The sequence below is a fragment of the Neopsephotus bourkii genome, unplaced genomic scaffold, assembly GCF_033783945.1.
Source record: "Neopsephotus bourkii isolate Nb327-2 ecotype Australia unplaced genomic scaffold, CSIRO-AGI_Nbou_v1 NB_1792, whole genome shotgun sequence".
NCBI classification, from domain to species: domain Eukaryota; kingdom Metazoa; phylum Chordata; class Aves; order Psittaciformes; family Psittacidae; genus Neopsephotus; species Neopsephotus bourkii.
This window is the reverse complement of record NW_026902266.1, coordinates 11,851,036-11,873,267: the sequence shown is the minus strand read 5'-3', so window position 1 is coordinate 11,873,267 and position 22,232 is coordinate 11,851,036. Positions and strand designations below refer to the sequence as shown.

The 22,232-nt window shown below is 35.2% G+C and overlaps 1 protein-coding gene across 1 annotated transcript in view; it reads left to right on the top strand.

Moving 5' to 3' along the window:
• Nucleotides 1-22,232, top strand: part of SBF2 (SET binding factor 2) — a 260,129-nt gene that overhangs the window by 139,348 nt on the left and 98,549 nt on the right. Inside the window, exons 7-14 of the mRNA XM_061380465.1 lie at nt 9,482-9,614; nt 11,217-11,325; nt 11,943-12,056; nt 12,817-12,894; nt 15,172-15,285; nt 15,788-15,916; nt 16,669-16,767; nt 20,781-20,985. Coding sequence (XP_061236449.1) covers nt 9,482-9,614; nt 11,217-11,325; nt 11,943-12,056; nt 12,817-12,894; nt 15,172-15,285; nt 15,788-15,916; nt 16,669-16,767; nt 20,781-20,985 — 981 coding nt within the window. The remainder of the gene's footprint in view (nt 1-9,481; nt 9,615-11,216; nt 11,326-11,942; nt 12,057-12,816; nt 12,895-15,171; nt 15,286-15,787; nt 15,917-16,668; nt 16,768-20,780; nt 20,986-22,232) is intronic.

Below are 22,232 nucleotides of genomic sequence, written 5' to 3'. Positions count from 1 at the left end.
TATTATGGTTTGATGCTGTGGTTAAGTTGGTCTAGTATTCAGGTGCTGTCATGAAAACAGATCCATCACTCTTCCATCTAGAACTAGCTCACCTTGGACTCCTTAAGCTTTAATGCAGTGTGAAGAAAGCAGCAGCATCATGTGGGTGGGATAAGACCATCCCTTTCAGTGACAGCTATTAGAGCTGTTTATAGTCAGGTAGCATCAGACTGTTCCTTCAGTACCTGCTGCTCAGTGGTTTTGCATTTGTTTGGCATGTGTGGATACACTAAGAGCTCAGTCATCTACCAGTGTAATGTTGATGCTCTGATGCCAGCTGTCAGGAGGGAGGATTCTGAAGTGTGTTGGCAGTGACCAATATTTCTTACCCTGTTCGCTGTTTTGCACATGAAATAAGATGCTCGCTTACTTTTTACCCAGTCCAAACTTGTATTACTAATGCTTCTGTTAATGAAACAAAATACGTAGTAGTTGATTTTTAAGAAAATCATAAGTCTCAGAAAGAAAATTTATCTGACATAAGTAAATACTACTGTAAAGAAGCTGTGTATTTAGTAAATTGCTGTAGTTAATGAACTGTTTTGTAAAAGAAAGCTTTTCAAGTAAGATGAAAAATACTAAAATTATATATAACTATTTGCTCTGTAACAATTAGATGAATTTTTTAAACTCTTAAGTGAAAATTTCTTTTGACATGTTTGTGAAGAGACAAGTTTTCTATTTATACTAGGACTTCAGAAAACATCTCTCAGAAAAGTGGAAAAAATCTTACTTTCCAGTGAAGAGCAAAATGTAAACTCCAGACAGCAAATATCTAATAAAAGACAAATAAATTTCAAAAAGGCTTGTAGAAAATACTGGAGCAGTTTCTATTCAGAACAAATTACTTTTCTTTCTACTTTTGCTATATATATATGCTTTTGCTATATATATATGCTATTTGCTATATATATATATAGATATAGATATATATATTTATTTTTTGCTGGCAGAAATAACTTATCTCATTATTCCAAAGCAAACTTCATAGCAGTTAAATCATAAAACCTTGCAAGTCTTTAAATTTCAAAACTTCAGTGTTAATACTTGTGCTGAAAAGAAAGGCAAAACAGTTCTATAGTAATTGCCTTCCATATATTGTGTTTTTTTTATTTTTTTAATCATTTTTAAAGTATTGCTGTTCAGTTGCAGTGTGGGCAAAGGTATCACTGTCTCAGGAGGTCAGGAAAAGCTCAGATAATTTCACAAAGAAAGAATTTTTAAAGATTGCTAAACATTTCGCAGAGGATCCAAATAAGATCTTTTTAGAAAATAAAACAACTTCCTAAATTATTCATGGTAATGGTGTTTCACAGTTTCCTTAATTGAATAATTGTGGGTTTATGCTTCATGAATATGAACCAGTGGTGGCTTAAGATAGCTCTGACTGAACATCCTAATCAGTCACCTCTTTGTGTTGTCTTTGCATTTATTTGATTCCACTAATGTAATGCTTTGGTAGTTATATCCCTTGAGAAAGACTTTGTAGTCCTTAGACAGGAAACAGTATGTTTGCAGTTTCTTGTGTATCCTTGACCATTTTTCCTGTGTACAGTTCAAGAATGACAATACTCTTCTCATTTTTAGATGTTTTCTTTCTAAGGATCATAATGGTATTACTCTTGCACTGCATTGTTTTGTTAAAGGACATTTTTCTGCTTTAAATGAATCCAGTCAAACTATGAGTATCCATTTACTCCATAAGGATTTAATTTGGAGTATTTCTACTAAGAATATTTTACAATCTATTGCACATGGGAGTCTGTCCTATATATTATACTGTTCATTTTCATATTGCAGCTAATCATAATATTGTGGGCTTAATTCTCTATTTTGCCTGTTAGCTTTATTCTTAGCTATGAGTGGAATACTTGCTTTTACATTTTTATGTAAATAAATAAGCCACGTATTTGTCTGAAATTAGGCATTGTAGTTTGATTCCGATCACTTGAGAACTGTTGTTCTTATACAGAGCTGCAAAGATGACAAAAATATCCATCACCAAGGTAGAAAGTCATTAAGTATTTTCATATGCTTCTTGTGTTGATGAAAGTAAAATGTACTGAATTCATACCTTTAGAATATACCTGTATTTTCAGGAATTCTGGCTTGCATCTTATGCCTATGAGTAAATAAAGATTAAGCTGCCAAGATCAGGTTCTGTGATATGCTGATATGTTAAGTATACGTCACCATAGCAGATTTTTATGCTATCTAGCTAACATGGCTAAGTCCCATAAGCTCTTATTAAAGTGTAAAGGTTTTTCAGGCTTTATTCCAAGACAGTTTTTAATACAGTGAATTGTCGAGATTGACAATGAGTGCATAAATACAATAATTTCATTTTGACGTGACACTTTCCTGTTAGATTACATACTTCACTAATTAGCTTATATGCAGAATAATTTCCAATAGTCTCTAGAAAGTTACGGTTATAACTTTGCTTTCTATTAATTCTGCCACAGCTTTGAAGCTGTGGTCAGAAAAGGTGATATGTCTTTGTTGTAACAGTTCTCCTGATTCCTAACACAAAATTGTAAAAACAAATCAAGCTGTTTGAAAAATATTTTGTGCTCTTTCTTTTAAAATGTAATGTTGGTGACTGAGCAGAAATCCACCTTTACTTTCTGACAGTTTGCCATGTAGGCACCAATTTCGAGGGCTGGTAAATTCACATCAAATTTCGATTTTAGATTTGCTATTAGAATAAAGGAAAATAATTTGGGCTAATTTATCCACTATAATTAATTTTTATAGCATGTGTTTCTTTATCCAGTATGTCTTTTGAGGTATGTGGGAGAGAAGGTTTCAAAAAATATTTGATTCAAACAATAATATTTCTTAAATGGGAATTTCCAACAAAGGAAAGTAATCTACAAAAATCTCTAGAAATGTGGGAGCACTTCAGTAGCATTCTTCCACCTCTACTTAGGGAAATCGGGCAGAATTTCAATTCATTAGTATGTATCTGTTATCTCAGTCCACTCAAAATTCTGTCATTGAATTTTGGTTAGCATGGGCCTGGGAGGGTTGTACAGAAATTCTGTATTCTGATAGTAGTTTTGCAAAGGATTACTGTAATCTCTAGTTAAGACTTTTTCGGGGCTGGCATCCTAGATGTTTATGGGATAAACATCCAAACCCAATAGGTTCCTATTTTAGGTATTTCACTAGACAACTAAATAACTAAGCAGAAATCAAGGTGTGAAAATAAATTCTATATCAGCTGAACAGACTATTACACAAATGTTAATGCCTGCATGCATATGGAGACGGACAGTAAGAGAACAAATGCTTCTCTTTTAATCTGATAGTTGACAGTTCATATTGAGAAGTATTGCATGCCACCCTCCCTGTAAGAGGTAAAAACTTAATCTCATGTTTGATTTGCATGATTATCCTTCCCCTTAACAGCTTTGAATTTAATTTTATATGCAAACCTGCTGACATTGTCTTGGCATCTATTCTTTGCTAGAATTTGATTTTGATGTGTGTTCAGTTAAAAAAATAATACTAAAAAAAAACCCCAACCCAATATGTAATACAAATTAACTAAATCTACTTTTAGTAGCACATATGAAGCCTGCCTGTATGAGTTGCAGTAAGTTGCTGATGTTCAGTTGGTAATGCAGCTTTTGTTGCTCCTTTAAGTAGGTCTCCAGAGGGATTTAAGGAAATTGGTAATAATGACGTGGTACCAATATGCGAGTGATAGGCATCACTGTATGTCTTCCTAAGTAGGTCATATTCTGTGCTTAATCCCTGTTGCTTTGTGCCTGTGTAATTTTGAGTTTGGGTAACAACCATCTGCTTGACTCAGTGTTGACAGAGCACAACTGATAATGTTAAACTTTGGGGGAGTGATAATGACAGGAATACTTATCCATCAGCTGAAGAGGTATTTTTATATATATTTACTCATTTCACTCTCTTTGATACACTGTTTAATGATCAGTTGGCTTTTATGGCATTTATACCAGAATCGTTATGGTCCTTCTGTTCCTTACCTCTTCCCACCCTCCCCAAAAGCTGGTTTGTAGAGAAGCCTTCATTCTGCCCTGCTTCTTACAAAGAAAACGCAGCATTCATGGTTCAGATACTGAATTGCCTTCAGTTCCAAAATCAGAAGTTTATCTTTAAAAACGTATTTTGATTTCATTAGTAGGTGTCACATACATATTTTCTACTATGAGCTCAGAAATTAGCATGAACATGTTATTTCTGAAGTGCTTGATTCTTTGAGGGAGTCTTAACTGAAGGCTCCATGCTTCAGAGGCTGCTTGTCTTCCTTTTTAATATGACAAAGACCTAGTAAGTTAATCTCTTGAGGTATGGGTCTGACTCATTTCTCTGTTACACAGCCAGATAGCAGGATAAACTAACCCTCACAAAACTCTCTTCTTGCATAGCTAGATTGCTCCCCTGAACTCTCACACTTTATGAGGAAGCTTGGCTATGATTTAATCATGTAGCGTGCAATGTAGTCCTACTCTAACAACAGATTGAATACTTTTCTAAATGTGAATTGATCCTTAAATAAGTAACATAGCAATGTGGGGGATTGGTTTTAACTGTGTGTAGTTGATTGGAGGTACTGTGTAATTTTTGGATTGATGAATGGAATTTGGCAAGGATTGCATATGTGAGTTTTGAGTACAATTGTTGCCTCTTATTTATGAGTTAAGCTTGTATTTTGTTCATTAGCAGTGCTATGCAGCTACATCTAAAAATAAAAATGAAAAGAGTTTTGTTTTTCTCAACTTTTCCCCCCCCTGTTATCTTTAGAGATTGACACTGCCTGGCACAGAACTTGTACTGTGCACTCTCCAGTGGCCTTTCAGAAAGCCTTTCAGTCTTTGTTGACCCATTTCCTGGATTAGTCTGGCTAAGTTATGGATTATTTTTCTATTGAGCTCTTTCTTGTGTCCAGTAATTCAAGAATGGCAGATTAGCATAATAATGTATTCTGTAGTTGAGTTTCCAAATCCATGTTTATAACTCTTTACAGAAGTCTGAAGAAGTTAGTGATAATATTTTGACTTCTTACAATATAGAAGACAGCTAATAATTTGTCAAGTACACTTTGTGTTTGGGTTTTTTTTAATCATGCTTGAATAAATACTTAAATTCTGGAACAACAGGAAGCAGGCAGAATGATACATTTGTTGCTGTAGGATGTCAGATAATTTAGCACAAATTACAGATTCTTTAAATACTTGAAAACAGTGAAGGTCAGGAAGCCTCCATTCAAAATTTTCCAGCATAGGTATAATATTTTACAGGATGTCTGTCTCTGGACTGCGAAAGAGTAATCTGTAAAAATCAACTTGTTTATTGTTTTTCGTGTTGTCTATTTATGCCCTGACAAATTAGCATCGGATGTAGTGTGGAGTCTTAAGACCAGTATACAGTTCAAGGTTATAGACTGACACGATTGTGTCTTGTAGCATAAGGAAACTGGGCTCAGGCTGTTGTTCGGAACTGTTTGTTTTCAGTAAATAGCATGCAAGGCTGGAAACAACATCTGGGTGAATTGGTCAAATAGTTTAATCAATAGTTTAAATGGTTTAAAAAAGAAAAGTAATTGAAAGTGTTAATGTTTATAATTTGTTTGATTCAGTCATGTTGCTGATATTCCTGAAAATATATATTGCGAAGTATTTGTTCCATGTATTGAGGTAGTGGTGGTCATCATTAAAGTAAGAAAATTCTAGATTAGATGTCTGTGTTGTCCACTTGATTTTATTTGTCTTGTATTCTTCTGTATTGTATACAGAGCAGTGAAAAAAAAAGAGAACACCTGGTACCAACGAAACTGTGAGCTGTAATAGTTTTTCAGTCAGTGGAAGTGGTTAGCATGGGTTTCACTGTTCAAGTGTGTTTCATAACTGAGTAGCCTGTTTTCAAGAAGTTGGTCAGTATTGGTGATTAGCTTCTTAACAGAAGAGCACTTTTATTGTGCAAAACAAGCCCTCAAACAAAACTTCCAAAACTTCAGAACCTCTCATTAGGTATGTATTAATTTTCCTTCGGCTGTGAAGCGTTCATTCAGGAAAGGGTAAGGGCCAGGGAAGTTCTCACTTTAAACTGTTTTTTGTGAAAGATACCCTGGGGAGAGGAGGGGCAAGGTGAGGTGGGTGGGGTGGTTTGGAATTGTATTCTTATTTCTTGGAAATTATTTATGCATTTTTTAATGAGCTCTAAATACGCAGGACAAGTCAAATACTGTCATTGTCGTATATTCATTTGTATTGTAGGTATGTTGCAGAAATGAAAATAATATTGTTTTCAAATGCAAGCGCACAAGATTTCTTGTCTCCTTTTCTGTTTCTGCTGAAATGTGTCTAGTTTCAGTGAGCTGGCTTTCTGCTTTTTAGACATTTAGAATATAGATAATGGTAGAGAGAATCTAGAAATAACACTTAGATAAGAGATTCAATCCATTGAAAATTCCAGGTTCAGCTTGAAGTTAACATCTGTAAAGTTCTGTTGGTTATGTTAGGTAATTATCTCACGTTTCCCACACGGGTTTCTTTTGGTATTTGGGATTAGCCCACTTGTGCAGACAGGGCGTGCCAGTCTCTGTCCTGCACTTGGCTCTGCTGAGGTGTTTCCTTTTTCAGGGATTTTAGCCAGTGATAGGTTGCATGGCAGTTATGTGCACAGTTCACTGCTGCTTTTAACTGCTTTTCCCAAGGACCAGCTTAACTTGGACATGTGATGGAGATTGCCAGAATGGAGAGACAAATGCTGTCTATCCCTTTTGATATGTGAGCAGTTGGCCAGTGAGCTTTCCTTGTCCCTAGCAGCCTGCTTCCTTGCTTTGGTAATGTGTTTCATTTGTTCCTGTTGAAACTCACAGAGAAGGTTGGATATTTCCCAGTGCCCTTACTATTTCTCCCCTGCTATTCCTTAACAGACTTGCTGATTTATGAGAGAGATATGTTTAAAATCTCTCCATTTGGTTTCTTCCATAAGTTATGCAAATAAAGCAATGTTTTTGCCTAAGTCAGCAAAGCAGGGGCTACATCAAGTGCATTCATATCACAGCAAACATTTCAAATTAATCTTTCATGGCCAGTTAAAATGCAGTGAAGATCTGAGACACTAACTAGCAGAATGTAATAAAAGCTTTGCAGTAAATATTCTATATGGCATAAAGTTTATACATGCTAAAAATAGTCATCTTCAGTATCGAATTATCTTGGTACCGATAAAGTTACAATGAGAAATGCCTTTGAGAAGTACAAACAGAAGCTTTACCTGCAGCCAATAATATGCAGGAAAACAGAACTAATTTTCCTCGTGAAAGCCTCACAAACTGTGTCACCACTGATTAATAGTTTAAATTAAAAAAAAAAGAACAAAACACCTTTTCTTTATTTCTTATTTTTGTTTCCCTTCTTTTTATTCCAGTAAGTGTTGGCTTTTGAGTATAGTCCCTTTGTCCTCCAGTAAAACCTTGAGAGGAAGATGGAACTTGTGAACTCCAGGCTTGCTGTAATTAAGTTCAGATGTCGATCCTGTTGTTGATCAGTTTTGCATAAAAAGGGCAGTTCAGGTTTTTAAACTCTTGCAGGGACTTCTTCCTAATATAATCATAGACTCATAGAATCATAGAACAGTTAGGGTTGGAAAGGACCTTAAGATCATCAAGTTCCATCTCCCCTGCCACGGGCAGGGACACCTCACACTAAACCATGTCACCCAAGGTTCTGTCCAACCTGGCCTTGAACACCACCAGGGATGGAGCATTCACAACTTCCTTGGGCAACCCATTCCAGTGCCTCACCACCCCCACAGTAAAGAGCTTCTTCCTTATATCCAATCTAAACTTACCTTGTTTAAGTTTTAGCCCATTACCCCTTGTCCTACCACTACAGTCCCTAATGAAGAGTCCCTCCCCAGCATCCTTATAGGCCCCCATCAGATACTGGAAGGCTGCTATGGCAGCAGTTTATAACTTTCTGTTCAGTTGTATATATATCCTCATACATACACAGAAGAAAGGTTGCTATTTCAAGTTAGCTTCTAACAATTCACTGATGGATGCTGTTTCATTCACATGAGGGAGCTAGTTTGGTTTTTTTTTTTTCTTTTAACACTATCCATACAGTTTGTTTTACACTAGAAGAATATTAATTATGGCCCTAAAAACAATAGCAAATAGTAACTGACTTGGCATTACAACAAAGCTTTTTGTTCTTGAGTCCTCTCAAATCTCTGACGTTAATTTCATGAGCCTGTTGCTCCAGATCTTGGTGAATGGAGTTTGAAAGCACAAGCCATTATACTATTGACTTGTTCTTCCTAAGAATTGTCTTTTTCTCAACAACTCTCTCTGAATCCTTGTCCCTTTATATTGAACCATGCTTCACTCCAGTGAAACAAATCTTTATGCATCATCATAGTAAAAAAAAAAAAAAAAAAAGAGTTCTCAATTTGTGTAACAAAAATTACTTAAGCTAAATAAGGTGTTAATTATCATGTGAATATAGTGGCTCTCCTTGTCACACTTCTTATTGGGAAGATTATTGTAAGATAAGCAGTAGCTTAATAAAGGTAATACAGTCTGTCTTACTGATAACACAAGCTGTGTCCTCAGGGAAGCATCATACATTCCAGCATATTCAGGAAATTTCATAAATTTCAGCATATCTCACATCTCAGACATGTCTGGTTCTCAGGATGGGACTTTTTTTTAAAGGAAATGTATTTTTGGTTTTCCCTGAAAGCACGTGGCTTTGTCCCTTAGGTAAATTATATTGTCTTAACCCCCACCCCCCATTATCTGATTCATGAGTGCTACCCTAAATCTTATGGGGCTTGTTTAAACAGATCGTCTTTAACATATTCTTCTAATGACACGTATTCTCTTACTGCCCTTTTTTAACCTTGTGACTCCTAGAATGCTACCCATGGATAAAGTATGAATGTATTCCTAGGAAGTCATTGTCATTTTCTTTTGAACTTGGCAGTGTGGGGTTTTTTTTGTTTGGGTTTGGGGTTTTTTTCTCCCCATTGAGATACATAAAGGTTTAGAAGTTAAGCTTGGATCAGTGACCAGAATGGAATTTTAGATACACAGAAGGCTATGCAGAAGGTACACATAATACTGTTTGAAGTCATTAAGCATTGCTGGGATTTGTGCTGAGAAGAGGAAATCCTTGAAAGTGTTACTGGAAGGGAGATATGATATATTTGAAATGTAGAACTATATTCAGGTAGTATTTTAATAACCTGATAAATAGAAAAGAAGCTGCATGAGTTACATGAAAAGTAGAAAAACCTGGGGCTTGGCAGTTTATGAATTTATCATATGCCTTTTTGAAAATTTCTTCAGAAAATGTAATGAATGTGATTTGTGATTTTGATTCTTGTTACTTTTTTGTTTCCTTTTCCCTTTTCCTTTCTCTTTTTTTTTTTTTTTTTTTTTAAATAGGAATCCAAAATGTACTCAGCTTATTCTGTGCTGTGCTTACGGAAAATAAGGTTCTCTTTCACTCAGCAAGTTTTCAGAGGCTCAGTGATGCCTGTAGGGCTCTGGAGTCTTTGATGTTTCCCCTCAAATACAGGTGAGTGCAGTTTTGATTCTTTGAACTCTTCAACTAATTTTATAACCCATTTTATAACTTAAATTACGTTATCCTTAACAGAAGGAGCTATGCTGTGTTTGTTCAAATAAGCAAAGGTTTTTGTAATCATATATGCAAGTCCTAGTCTGTACCCATCATTTATAAAAACCTGATTGCATCATGACAGTGGAAACAATTAAAGGAGAAGCATCCTACCTACAAATACAATAGAAACCCTAGTCAAAACATCAGTTGGATGGTGCAATGTGACAGTGGTAATCCATGAGTAAATGCGTGGAAAAGATATTGAGGAGATCTGATAATACTCTGCAATAAGAGAAGGTGTGTGGCAGCAAAACAAGAGACTGAAGTCATAAATTGTAGCAAGGGAGAGAGAGGCTTCTGACTGTACACAGGGAAAACATGTTTGATTATGAGGATAACAGATCAGTGGAACAGAGCCTATGGACCTTCCATCCCTGTAGGTTTTAGGACCTAGCTGGACAAAGCCCAGGACAACGTGATCTGGATTCAGTCTTGCTATGAGCTATAGGTTGGACTAAATGGTCTCCTGAGGCTCTTTACAACCGAAAAGGTTCTGTGGTTTTAAGATAACAGCTACATTACCTTGTGTCAGTTTTAAGTCACTGACAAATATTCACCAGATAATGACTTTAAAACAACAAATTGACTCCAAAAAGCCACATCTGAATCCACCATTATGAAATGGAAAACTGAATGTCAAGCTATTTGGGATTTTTTAGATGACATTTCATAGAATCATAGAACAGTTAGGGTTGGAAAGGACCTTAAGATCTTAAAGTTCCGACTCATCTGTTTCAAAACATGCTTGTATTTTAATAGCATGTTTTTATTTACAATATTTCAGAGTTGGGCTTAATTTTTAATATAGAATAAGAAGGGGAAAAATGGAAAGTGAGTTCTGGAATATGTTTCCTCATGCTAAAATAGTCATGATTGTAAATTTTTAATAACTAAATTAGGCATTGAAATGTCTCAATAAAGATCCAGATTTTCATGTTGCTCTGATGAAAGCACTGTTTTTAAATTGTTAAATCAAGTAAGTAATATCTGAAATACGGTGTTCTATGCATAATGTTTAGTTGTTATTTCAATATCAAAGCAAAAGATTTCATTTAAAGATTTCTTATTAATGATACTTTACAAAAGGCTGAATTTTAGGTGTCTGGCCAAATCTAAGCCGTGTTTTTAAAATGAGGTTATCATCCATAACTTTAGTGTCCCTAGTTACCTAATAAGTTGCGGACAAATACAGCATCCATATAACATAAATGTTACAAATATAAATAGGCTTCTCTTATTTTGCAAAATACATATGTTTCCAATAAGTTGTAGAATCTATAATACAATGATTTCTGGAGTTTATATGACACATGTTCTTTTAACAGCACGTCAATTTATAAAGAAGTATTTAATTTTTTCATTTTTTGTTTTTAAAATACAGGAATTTATAGTAAATTTAATACATAACAGAAGGATATTTTTTTTCTCAAGAAAAAAGGTGCCCTATGTAAAAGGATAGTCACAAGCTTTTATTTATTTTATTTATTCTTTCCACAGTTATCCCTATATTCCAATTCTTCCTGCACAGCTATTGGAAGTTCTCAGCTCACCAACACCTTTCATAATTGGCGTACATTCTGTCTTTCGCAATGACATTCATGAGCTTGTAAGTATGTCTACTCAGCAATAGGTACAGTCACAGTGTTATTAGTTGTGTTTAGTTGAAGAGATGTTTATATGGACAATTCATATATGTTTAAAACATTATTGTAGAAAGCAAGGCAAGATAGTTAGGAGGAGAAAAATGGAAAAGCATCAATTCTTCTTGAAATATAGTGAGACTATATAATAGAGAGGAAAATTATGTGATTCTAGTGCAGGATGGGAAGGAATGGTTCCATTTACAGCTTTGCCATGTGCTGGGAAAAACTGAACCAGGGCTACAGAGGTGTTTAGAAACCTGTAATTCTACATACAGTTGTCCTTACCATGTCCTTTTGCAAACAAACTTTTCTGTATCTCAAATCACTGAACGCAGACCTGGACATCCAGAAACAGAAGTCAGTTTAACTTGCTTTGGTTTCCATTCTTTTTTTTTTTTTTTTTATGGCTAGATTCAGTAATAAGAAGTATTTGGAGTATTTCCTTTATCAAAAACATTCTATACACTGAAGTTAGTACTGGTTTGTTTATTTTAACTTATGTGCAGAACATGAAATTTGAACTGTTGCGTCTTTAAACTATGCTCACAGTATGCACTGCTGATGTGTTTCTTCCTTACAGTTAGATGTAATCATAGCAGACCTGGATGGAGGCACAATTAAAATTCCTGAATGTATTCATCTTTCTCAGCTGCCAGAGCCACTGCTACATCAGACTCAAATGGCGCTTTCTCTAGTATGTTTTGATACAAACCCCATTTTCCACTCTCTTGCCTATTTTTAAAAAAGTGTAAAAATTAATTTCAGTATTAAATCACTTTCAAACACATTGGAAATGAGATTTAAAACCATGATTTCATGCCAACATTTTTAATTTTAGAAAAATTTGCTATCTACAGTTAATCACTAAGTTTTTTCACTATTCGAGAGATAGTGATTTTTCCTTCCTAATTATGACTTTTTTAATAAGAATTCAACATTTGAGCAGAATTGTTACCAGTTTAGCTGTTTTCCTGTCTTTATAAATTCATTTCAACTGTACATTTTCTTGAAGTTTAACAAATGAATAAACACTTTATTTGTATGTTACCCGTATATCAGTATTCAAGAATGATTGATATAATGGAAGGGAATCACCAAAAATGTAGTTCAGTTTGTCTTTTTACTGTCGTCATAAGTTAGAAATCACCTTATTTGGAGGCTTCTGAACAAATCTTCCTGTCTTACAGAGAAAAATCTTCTGCCTGTTAATCTGTTTCACAAGAATCAGTCCATCAGACTAGCTTCATTGACTGTAATACAAATTTTTCATAATGAGCTCACTTACAGAAACCTGTAGCTGAGAAATTAATCCCACTTTTATTTCCATATAGTCTTCATAATTTAAGTCAGTCTATTATTTGAGATCCTTACTATCAGTAAAATAAGAAAAAAATTAATTTATCCTTTCCTCAGCAAAATGAGGGGAAAAAAATTTTGTTTAAAAATTTCTCTAGGTTTTGCATCCTGATTTGGAAACAGCAGATTATGCATTCCCTCCCCCACGAACAGCTTTATCACACGTAAAAATGCTGGTAAGATTTCTGTGTTATGTCTGACTTAAGGAGAAAACTCTTGAAATTTTAGACTAACTTCTTTTTAAGAATTTCTGCTTTGTGTTTTCTTTTCCATATACATATTCTTTATAGTATTACTGGTGAAGCAAATAAATGCCATTGGACTTTTCATTCTCCTTCTAATAACGTTCTAATAGGATGGAAATTTTTATAAATATACTTGTATTAATATGGAAGTACCTTATTTTCTTTAAATATTTCTGTCTGTTGAGTTGAATCTGTTCCTCCTCTGTTTCATAGACCAGTATAGCTGCAGAATTTTACATGAGTAGACAAAGTGGTCTTTTTATCCATTTCTGTAAATATTAGAAACAACTTCTGTTACAGACACCCCCACAACTGTTCAGAAACACCAGAAATGTCATTCAAGATTTAGATTTTTAGACTAAATTTGAGTAAAGATAGGAGTGGTAGCTGTGTCAGCAAAACATAAGTCACTGGTTTTACAATAATAATGATAATTATTATACACTGTATGCTTGGACATGTTGGGTAAGGTGTTACATGATTTTTAACCATACAAGGTTAAATTGCTTTAATGAACCCCAACCTGAATGGAACGACATGTAATTGTCTATACTAAAAAAAGTCTGTAGAAAGTTTTCTAGTAAAATCGAATTAATTTAGAGTAATAGTAGTTACGAATTTGTGATAACAACTTGGTAAAGCTGCTGGATTTAACTTGTAGGAGTGTCCAGAATCGAACTTGAGTTGGTAGTCCAGACGGAAATCCTAAAGCTAATTCAACTGAAGAACATACATTGGTTTTTTTGTGTAGGTGTACTTGAAAATATAAAACTCTTAAGCTGTGCAATATATTTGTTGTACTTACTTCTTGCATAGATTTTTTCATTAGTGAAGACAGGGAATGTCATCCATTTAACTAATGGCAGGAGTCAGCTAAGATCTCACTTTGAATAGTGAGGTTATAAATAAATATAATTTTGTATCAAAATAAGAATTTTTTTATATCTTAAAGAAACAGCCATGTTTTCAAGTAGTTCAAAAAGTTGGAGTGCAAATGTACCTGTTAAAATCTTGGACACAAAGAAAATGATAATCTCAGTAGTGAGTTCCTCCAAAATTAAGTTACAAATACAATAAAAGTTATCATGTTCCAGTGAAGAATATAGAGACATCTAGTAAAATATCCCAACAGGACAGATTCATAGAATCTTACATATACCTAAGTTTGTTTCTTTAAAATGTCATTACAAGCTTTAACTTAGGTTGTATTTACTTCATCAGCTAATCAGCTGTATACCCAATTATTTAATTTAATATCCTTTGCTGTGTGTAACTTTTAAAGTTAGTTTGTTTAAAAGGTTCTTTAAGACACCGTAAAACAATTTTTAGGACCTTGGGTTTTAAACAAGACTGTAATCTGTGAAGGTACTTGAGCTAAGATAAAGTAATACGGGTAACACAGGATTTGATCACAGTCTTTCCATCTGGGCCAGCTGGAGATGTCACTGCCCCAAGTCTGCCCCCAGCTGTTCACAGCATTTCCATCAATCTGTCAATGTCTATGTAAGCACCTTCTTACTCATTTAAATCAAAATATACTAGTGCATTAAAGATCTACCACACCTTTAAAGATCCAGAACCCTGGCTTATTTTGGCGGCAGTAGGTTGTCAAGTGAAGACATGAATTTGAAGAGTCCTAGACAGGCAGCTGAGCAAACTTAAAGCAGTCTCCTCAGCTGGCAGAGCCACAGAGAATGGCTGTAGTGATGCTTGCAGTGCTTTTAGCCTGGTTGCCGCAGCAGCAGCAATGCCAGCTTAGGCTCCTAGGTTTCCTTGCCCCCCTGCCCACATCAGTGGCACTGCTTGTGCAGTGCTGCAGAGCCATACTTATTTTAAGGGGTAAATCCAGGCTAAAGTACCCTCTTCCCTTTATTTAGCAGCAGTTTTCTCTTATGGCAGTTCTTTCATGTGGTTCACCACATGACTATCCCAAAAGCTGCACTTGCATTGCCTGTTGTGCAGGCAAAAGAAGATCAGCAGGAGTAAAGGGGTGAATACGTACTAAATCTATCATTGTTATCTGAGGACAGGTCAGTAAAACTGTAGCCTCACATAAGAGAACTTCATATGTGTAAAAGTATCTGCCTATGCTCTACTGCTACATTGTTTGCTGAATTTGTAGGCATTTCTCAGATGGCTTTATATAAATGTGTGGAAAAGTTTAAAATGCAAAAATGTTTTGATAGCACATTCAATTACTGCTTACAGGATAAAGAAGTGCGAGCAATCTTCCTTAGACTATTTGCACAACTTTTCCAAGGATACCGGTCATGTCTTCAGCTGATCAGAATCCATGCTGAACCAGTGATTCATTTCCATAAGGTAAAAGAGAAGTAGTTATGTGTATTTAGCTAGTGTAGCGTTAATCCTGTGAGCTTACCTTTTGAACAAGTGTTAAAGTTTAAACAAAATAAAATAATCTACACATGGTAAGCATCACATTCTGACATAACACTATATCAATGCATTTTAGCGGGACTAATTGCAAGGACAGTGATGAAATGTGAAACAGCATTAATATTAACATTTAATACAAATAAACATGAGCAATCAGTATGGAATTTTGAAAACATATGTATTGAATTAGAATGCAATACTTGGAAGTACTGGTTTTCTATTTTATTATCTGTTTAAAATGTTTGCATCAAACTTCCTGTTCACTCCTGAATTTAGGTGTAAAAAGATACTAGCTAATAGAAAAGATTTCATTATAATGTGCCACCTGTGAGTAGAAGCTGGCGAAAATATTTAACTGCCAATACGTAACTGAGTGTAGTTTTGATACTGATAAAAGAGACACATTTTTTTTCTTTCTTTATTGCAGGCAGCCTTTTTGGGCAAACGAGGCTTAATTGAGAATGACTTTCTAACCAAAGTGCTCAATGGAATGGCATTTGCTGGTTTTGTGTCAGAGAGGGGTCCTCCTTTCAGAGCCTGTGATCTTTTTGATGAGGTGAAAACTATTCCTATATACCTAAGTAAATTAAAATGTACCTATGACATTTTAGCATGTAAGAAAATACTGAACTGCTTCTGTATTCTCATTGTTTATTAAAGTTTATATTAGTCTTTTAAATTCCAATTTCTACTAAGTATACATTTCCAGCTTACTTCCATAAAATTATGCCCTGCTCATATATATGAAGTTAAACAGATGTGTAAATCGTGGTAATGCTGCCCCTATTGTCAGGTTTGGAACTTCATAATGCATCACATGTGGTAGTACAGAACTATTTTGAGTAATTCAATTATATTCTTAGAAACATTGAAAAAAGTAATTGAGAAATACTAAATTAAACACATACCCAAGAATATAAACTGGGGCAAACTTCTTTTTTTTTTTAAGTAATGCCATATTTTTTCTGGTCTGGTTTTTATTTGAATGTAGAATACAAATAGAGTTTAGTATTAATTCTGCTTAGTAGTAGTATATATAAGAAATATGGATTGTCGTATTAGAAATGTTAAAGGAATGCTTTAGGTACATAGGAATTTCTGTATTTGGTAGGACTATAAAGTCTGCTAACAGAAGCTGTATATGAAAGTGAAAATATCTCATGTTGCAGAGCAATGTGACATTGCACATTTTCCAGTGTTCAGTTTTCTTTGCTGAATTTCAATTTAAGATTAAAATTTCATGATTTAAATATGAAAGAAATTATTCTTGGTTGAATTTTAAACTTTTTTTTTTATTTACTTTTTAAGTTGGTAGCCTTTGAAGTTGAAAGAATTAAAGCTGAGGAGGGTAATCCACCAAAAATGATAAAGCATGTTAGAGAACTTGCAGAACAGCTCTTCAAAAACGTAAGTTTACTCTATCTGCTGCACTTTTAAAGTTGAGGCAGTAACATTGAAACTTCTTACTTCTGAGATTGATCCAGTGTATGAAGATGAAAGTGACTGCTTCTGTTAGTCGTAGTGTACATTATGACGGAAGAGTTTGGAACTTCAAGTGTCGTCAGTTTTGTACATGTGAGGAACATTGGTGGAAGTTCAATATAGTGATATCGATTTATTAATGCTGATACTGATTTGTGTATAGGTATTGCTGCTTCCTTTTTTTGGGGGTGGGGGGCAGTGTTCACATAACTTATATCAACTGTTATATTCTCTGCTGCAACCTGTCCATGCCTCTAGACAGTTTTCCATATGAAAACTGTACATCCAGTTTGGCATAATATGTATTTTCTACAGACCTTTTTTGCTGTGCAACCCAGTCCCCACAGTTTGTGTGCTCAGCAAGCGCTATTTCTTACATCTGTTTCTTGAACTCTAGGTTTCCTGGAATACCATTTCCAGTTTCATTCTTGCCTTCCTATCATGCTCCTATTTGTTAGGTGTTGCTTCATTGGCTGGTTTTATGGGTTTTGTTTGTTGTTCTCTCTTTTTTTGGGGGGGGGCATCACCTAATCTCCCCCCACCCACACAGACTTCCTGTGGTTTTTCAGACTCCACAAAGCAATATCTACTACATTATCCATTAACATCTTTATCACTTTTTCTATTCTGTATCCGTCTTCCCCAAAACTATGATTTACATCTACACTTCTGCTAATATCCCACAAGAATTACCAAATACTGTTACGTTCTGGGCTGTTTTGGGGTTTCTTTTGGGTTGTATGTGTCTGTCTTCCCTGTGCCCCTCATGAATGCCTTTAAGGATTTTTTTCACTGTCACTGTAATTTTTGTTTAGGGTAAAATTAGTATCTTTTCGATAAGAAATAAAAAAAAAATTAACACCCAGTGCATTCAGCAGTTTGACAGCAGATTTTTGGATGGAAAAATATGTCTATGTACTTCAAGTAAATTAAATGTGTGAATAGTAAGGGGTGTTAAATGAGATTAGTCTGGCTTTAATATTGTCCTTAGCTGCAGAACTTGTGTGTCTGTTTTCAGACTCGCTCACATGCACCATCTCTCTTTTCCTCTGAAGTTGCCAAATGACTGTTACACTTCTTCTGAGTTAAATAATTGATACAAATCTTAATCTAACTTGATGATAGCAGCCTTTAGGAAAGAGAGCAAATACATCACTATGGACTAAAACCATTTCACGTGTAACAGTGTGTGTGAAATGTCGTCTTTTGTCCCTGTGTGGTATGGCATACTTACTGGAGTATATTAACACTGGTATCCTTACACTGACACTTCAGATTTAGAGTAGACTTAGACATTTTCTTGTGGAAAATGAAGAGAACCATCAGGCATCAGAATTTTTGTTACATAGATTCATTTCATCCATGAGATTTCATTTGTAATAAGATATTATTTATTCAGTGGTATATCTCCTCATTCTAGAGCATTCTCTTAATGATAAATATTGGACTTACTCTATTTTCTACTTAAAATGAAAGGGTGTGTAAAGCATAAGTAAATGTGCATATGTGCAAACTTTTTATTTCTATTATTTCTTAAAATCAGTGTCAAAACTAATTCATTTAAGTAATTTCTTGTGATGTGATTTATTATATCATTGTGATGAGCTTCCTACTTCACTACCGCTAAGTAAATGGCTTAGTGCATTTACAAGTCAAATTTTTTATAGTTATGCATACACCTATCTTTGAATAAAGCACTGTGATGAGTAACATTGCTTCTGTAAGTAGTGATAGGACAAGGGGTAATGGGTTAAAACTTAAACAGGGGAAGTTTAGATTGGATATAAGGAGGAAATTCTTTCCTGTTAGGGTGGTGAGGTGCTGGAATGGGTTGCCCAGGGAGGTTGTGAATGCTCCATCCCTGGCAGTGTTCAAGGCCAGGTTGGAAGAGGCCTTGGATGGTATGGTTTAGTGTGAGGTGTCCCTGCCCATAGCAGGGGGGTTGGACCAAGACGATTTTAAGGTGCTTTCCAACCCTAACTATTCTATGATTCTATGCATCCAGCCGCCTGATTTTAAACTCACTGCATGACGTATTTTGATATCTTGTCCACAATTTTAATAGTTTTAATAATATTGTAGCTGTGACAGTCTAGATACATAATGGAGACAAGGTTTGTTACAGGGAGATAATGTTTGTTTTAGTCTAGCTGGCACAAGTGGAAAATCTAGACAAGTTTTTGGCATATACTGCTTTAGAAGTTGAAGACATTAGACCTACATTCCTCATAGCGTATACAGCTGACATATTTGTAATGTCCAAGATTAAAGTAACTCTATATTTCCTCAGGATCTCTCTTCATTAAATGGAATGTGGAATAGTTACACTCCCTTTCTGGCTTTTTCTGTTATATGTCATCTGTTACCCCCTGCTGAGATTGTGTTCTCTTTCTCTGCCTTGCTTCTTTTGGCATCTGCTGCTTTCATCCTCCTGGCTAGGTTTTTGGCTTGGTTTATTTAACTTTCCTTTGCAGAGAATTCGTATGGTTAGGTAGCTGGTTTGTTTTGACTGCTATTTCTCAAGTTGATGCATTTGATCCCTTTGTTGCCTTTTGCTCCCTTAAACAAAAGTTTCAAACTAACTCCTGTTTTAGGTTTTATTGCAAGCTAGTTGTGCCTGTACAACAGAAACCTAGCTGGTTGAGGAGCACTCTTTGGCAGTGGTCTATAGCCAGTAATAAGTAGTAGCATAGTCAAGTTACATAACAGTAAGTTAAAACATGATCCATGATAACCCCTGGTATATGAATGGAAAGCTGAAAACATCCTATTTTGTTTGTTACACTCCCCAAGACGTGTGATGTGATCCTCTGAATGGTGGTAGAATCCTTGTGGATCTCAGCTGTCTTTAGGAAGAGGTACAGCCTGAAGCCAGGAGTTAAAAGAAAAACAAACAAACAGAAAACAGCACCACAAATAGAAAATATTATCAACCATTTGAGGGAAAAAATGAAAAGAAATGGTGAATTTTCATATCATGTTGTCTTCAGGATATCTTTCTGGAAAGTGTGCTCTAAACAAGCTAAAATAAATTTTCAGGCAGTTGAGTGAAAATTAGTGGTTTGTGATGTATGTGGGCCTTCTGATAGCTGCACACCAGATACAGAAGATGCAGTGTAAAACTGATTTTTAATTTTTTTCACTTCTGAAGACCTCTGCAAGAAAACCCAAAAGCAAGGATAAAAACTTTCTTTGGGGCTGCTTATTACAGACCATGAAAGAGTGAGTGGAGATTCATTCAAGCAAACATTTACATTCACAGTGGAAACGCTGATAGATTTATAACAATAAAAGTCTTTTCTATCCTGTGTGAACATCCCAAAATCTGATGTGACAGCTTTTTTACTTACCTTGTAATTTAGGCATATTGCTTACTCTCTTTGATCACATATATTAACTTCTTTATTCTTTTTTTACTGCAAACACTGAGCTTTGTGATGAATTTTTATGGGACATATAGAAGATAGGAAATTGGTGTCTAATGAGTTTGATACAAAGTGGTACAAAAATTAACTTTTACTTCATAGTCTTAATCAAGATGAGACTATTTCTCAGTACCCGGTGAAGAGATTGTATGTTTTAGTATTCTTTAACTTTCTCTCTAATGAAGAGATTGATTGTCAAACTATTTGAGTCCTAAATACTCATTAAGCTGTATAAAATCAACCAAAACAGTAATTTTCTTTTGCTCTCTTCCTTTTTGGATTTTGCATTTTGGCAAAAATAATTTTGTAAAAGCCTTTAATGAAGTCAGAAATATTATGGATAATGAATCAGGGTGATATGAATATGAAACATTATATTAGTGAGCTGCATTAGATACTCTGCTTCTTAATCATTTGGATATGACAGCTACACAAAACAGTAATAAAGTTGAATAATACAGATGGTAACACAGCATAACACATTTGTGTATAACCTTTGCTTTTGATCTGCAGGAGAATCCCAATCCTCACATAGCGTTCCAGAAAGTGCCACGGCCCACGGAGGGCTCCCACTTGCGGGTTCACATCCTTCCTTTCCCCCGGATCAATGAGTGCCGGGTGCAGGAGCTCCTTCAGGAAGGCCTTGCAAGGAGTCAGGGTGCTCCCCCTGCCACTCGTGGGGACAAGAAGTGTGTTGTTCCAGCGGGTCCCCCTGTTGGTATGTGTACTCCTTCCCTGACTTACCTATTTGTCATCCTATCTCATGAGTGGAACAAAAATTAACATGGCTGCAATGTGTTGCTCCCAAACTCAAGTTAATACTGCATTTTTAGTGATGTTGGTGAACTTTAGTACATAGACTTGCCAATTTGCCTTTGCAGTTTTGAAAGCCCTTTTGTATCAGCCTTTACTAAGAGATCAGATATCCATAGTAGCATAATTACTAACAACAAAAAAGGATTTTATCGGAGTTAAATTGAACTTTTAAATTAGATACTGTCTACTCACCCAGGTTTGATGAATATCACTATAGGTTACTTGTAGGACTGGCTGAACCGTGCTTTGAACTGTTAGGATTTATTCTTTGACAGTAGTGGAAGACATGTAAATTACTGGGAAAAGGCAAGGAACAAACATATTCTCTGTCTCAAAATAAATATTTACATCTACTTAAATATAATGAGCAGGTGTAGACATTGTAGACCTGTCAAATTCATTTTAATGCTAGAAAAATTCTATTAGTCATAGTCATATTCATTGATGTGAATGATGGCATAAACAAGTATGTTTAGTAAACTCGCAGGACACATGAAGCTAAGCAGAGCTTGCAAAAATTTTGAAGGATGGGATTAGAATTCAGATCAATCTTGAAAACTTAGAAATCTAGTTTCTGAATTTTGTACTTCTCTACTGCCTTTCTTCAGATAAGGTATTGCATGGGCATGATCAGCTGACTAGGCAACTTCAGACACTAATTTGGGAATTATAGCAATTGTAGGGCAAACATGACCCAACTGTATCAAGCTATTGCAAAAAAAGACAAACATCTTAGTCGCATGTATAAACAGGAGTACAGTCAGTGAACCCATGGAGAAATCCTTTCGTTGTACTCAGTAAGAGCTCAGCTGGACTGTTTGTATCCATTTTTGGACACTAGAAGACTGTCTCCGTTTTTGGTTCTGTTGGAGTGAGTCCAGAAGCAAGCAACAAGAATGACCAGTGGTCTGGAGAATGTGACCTAGAAGGAAAGATGGAGAATTGTTTAGACTAAAAAATAGAAGACTAAGGGTACACATAATAGCAGCCTTCAATTACTTAAGAGGCTGTTAAAAGAAAGGGAATAATCTGTAGTGATAAGAAAGAATGGATTTAATTGCAGCACAAAAGTAGAGTTATTTGTATGGAAAAACTTGGTAAAATGAGAATTGTGAGACAGTTGAACTGATTTCTTGTGAAGCCATGGAG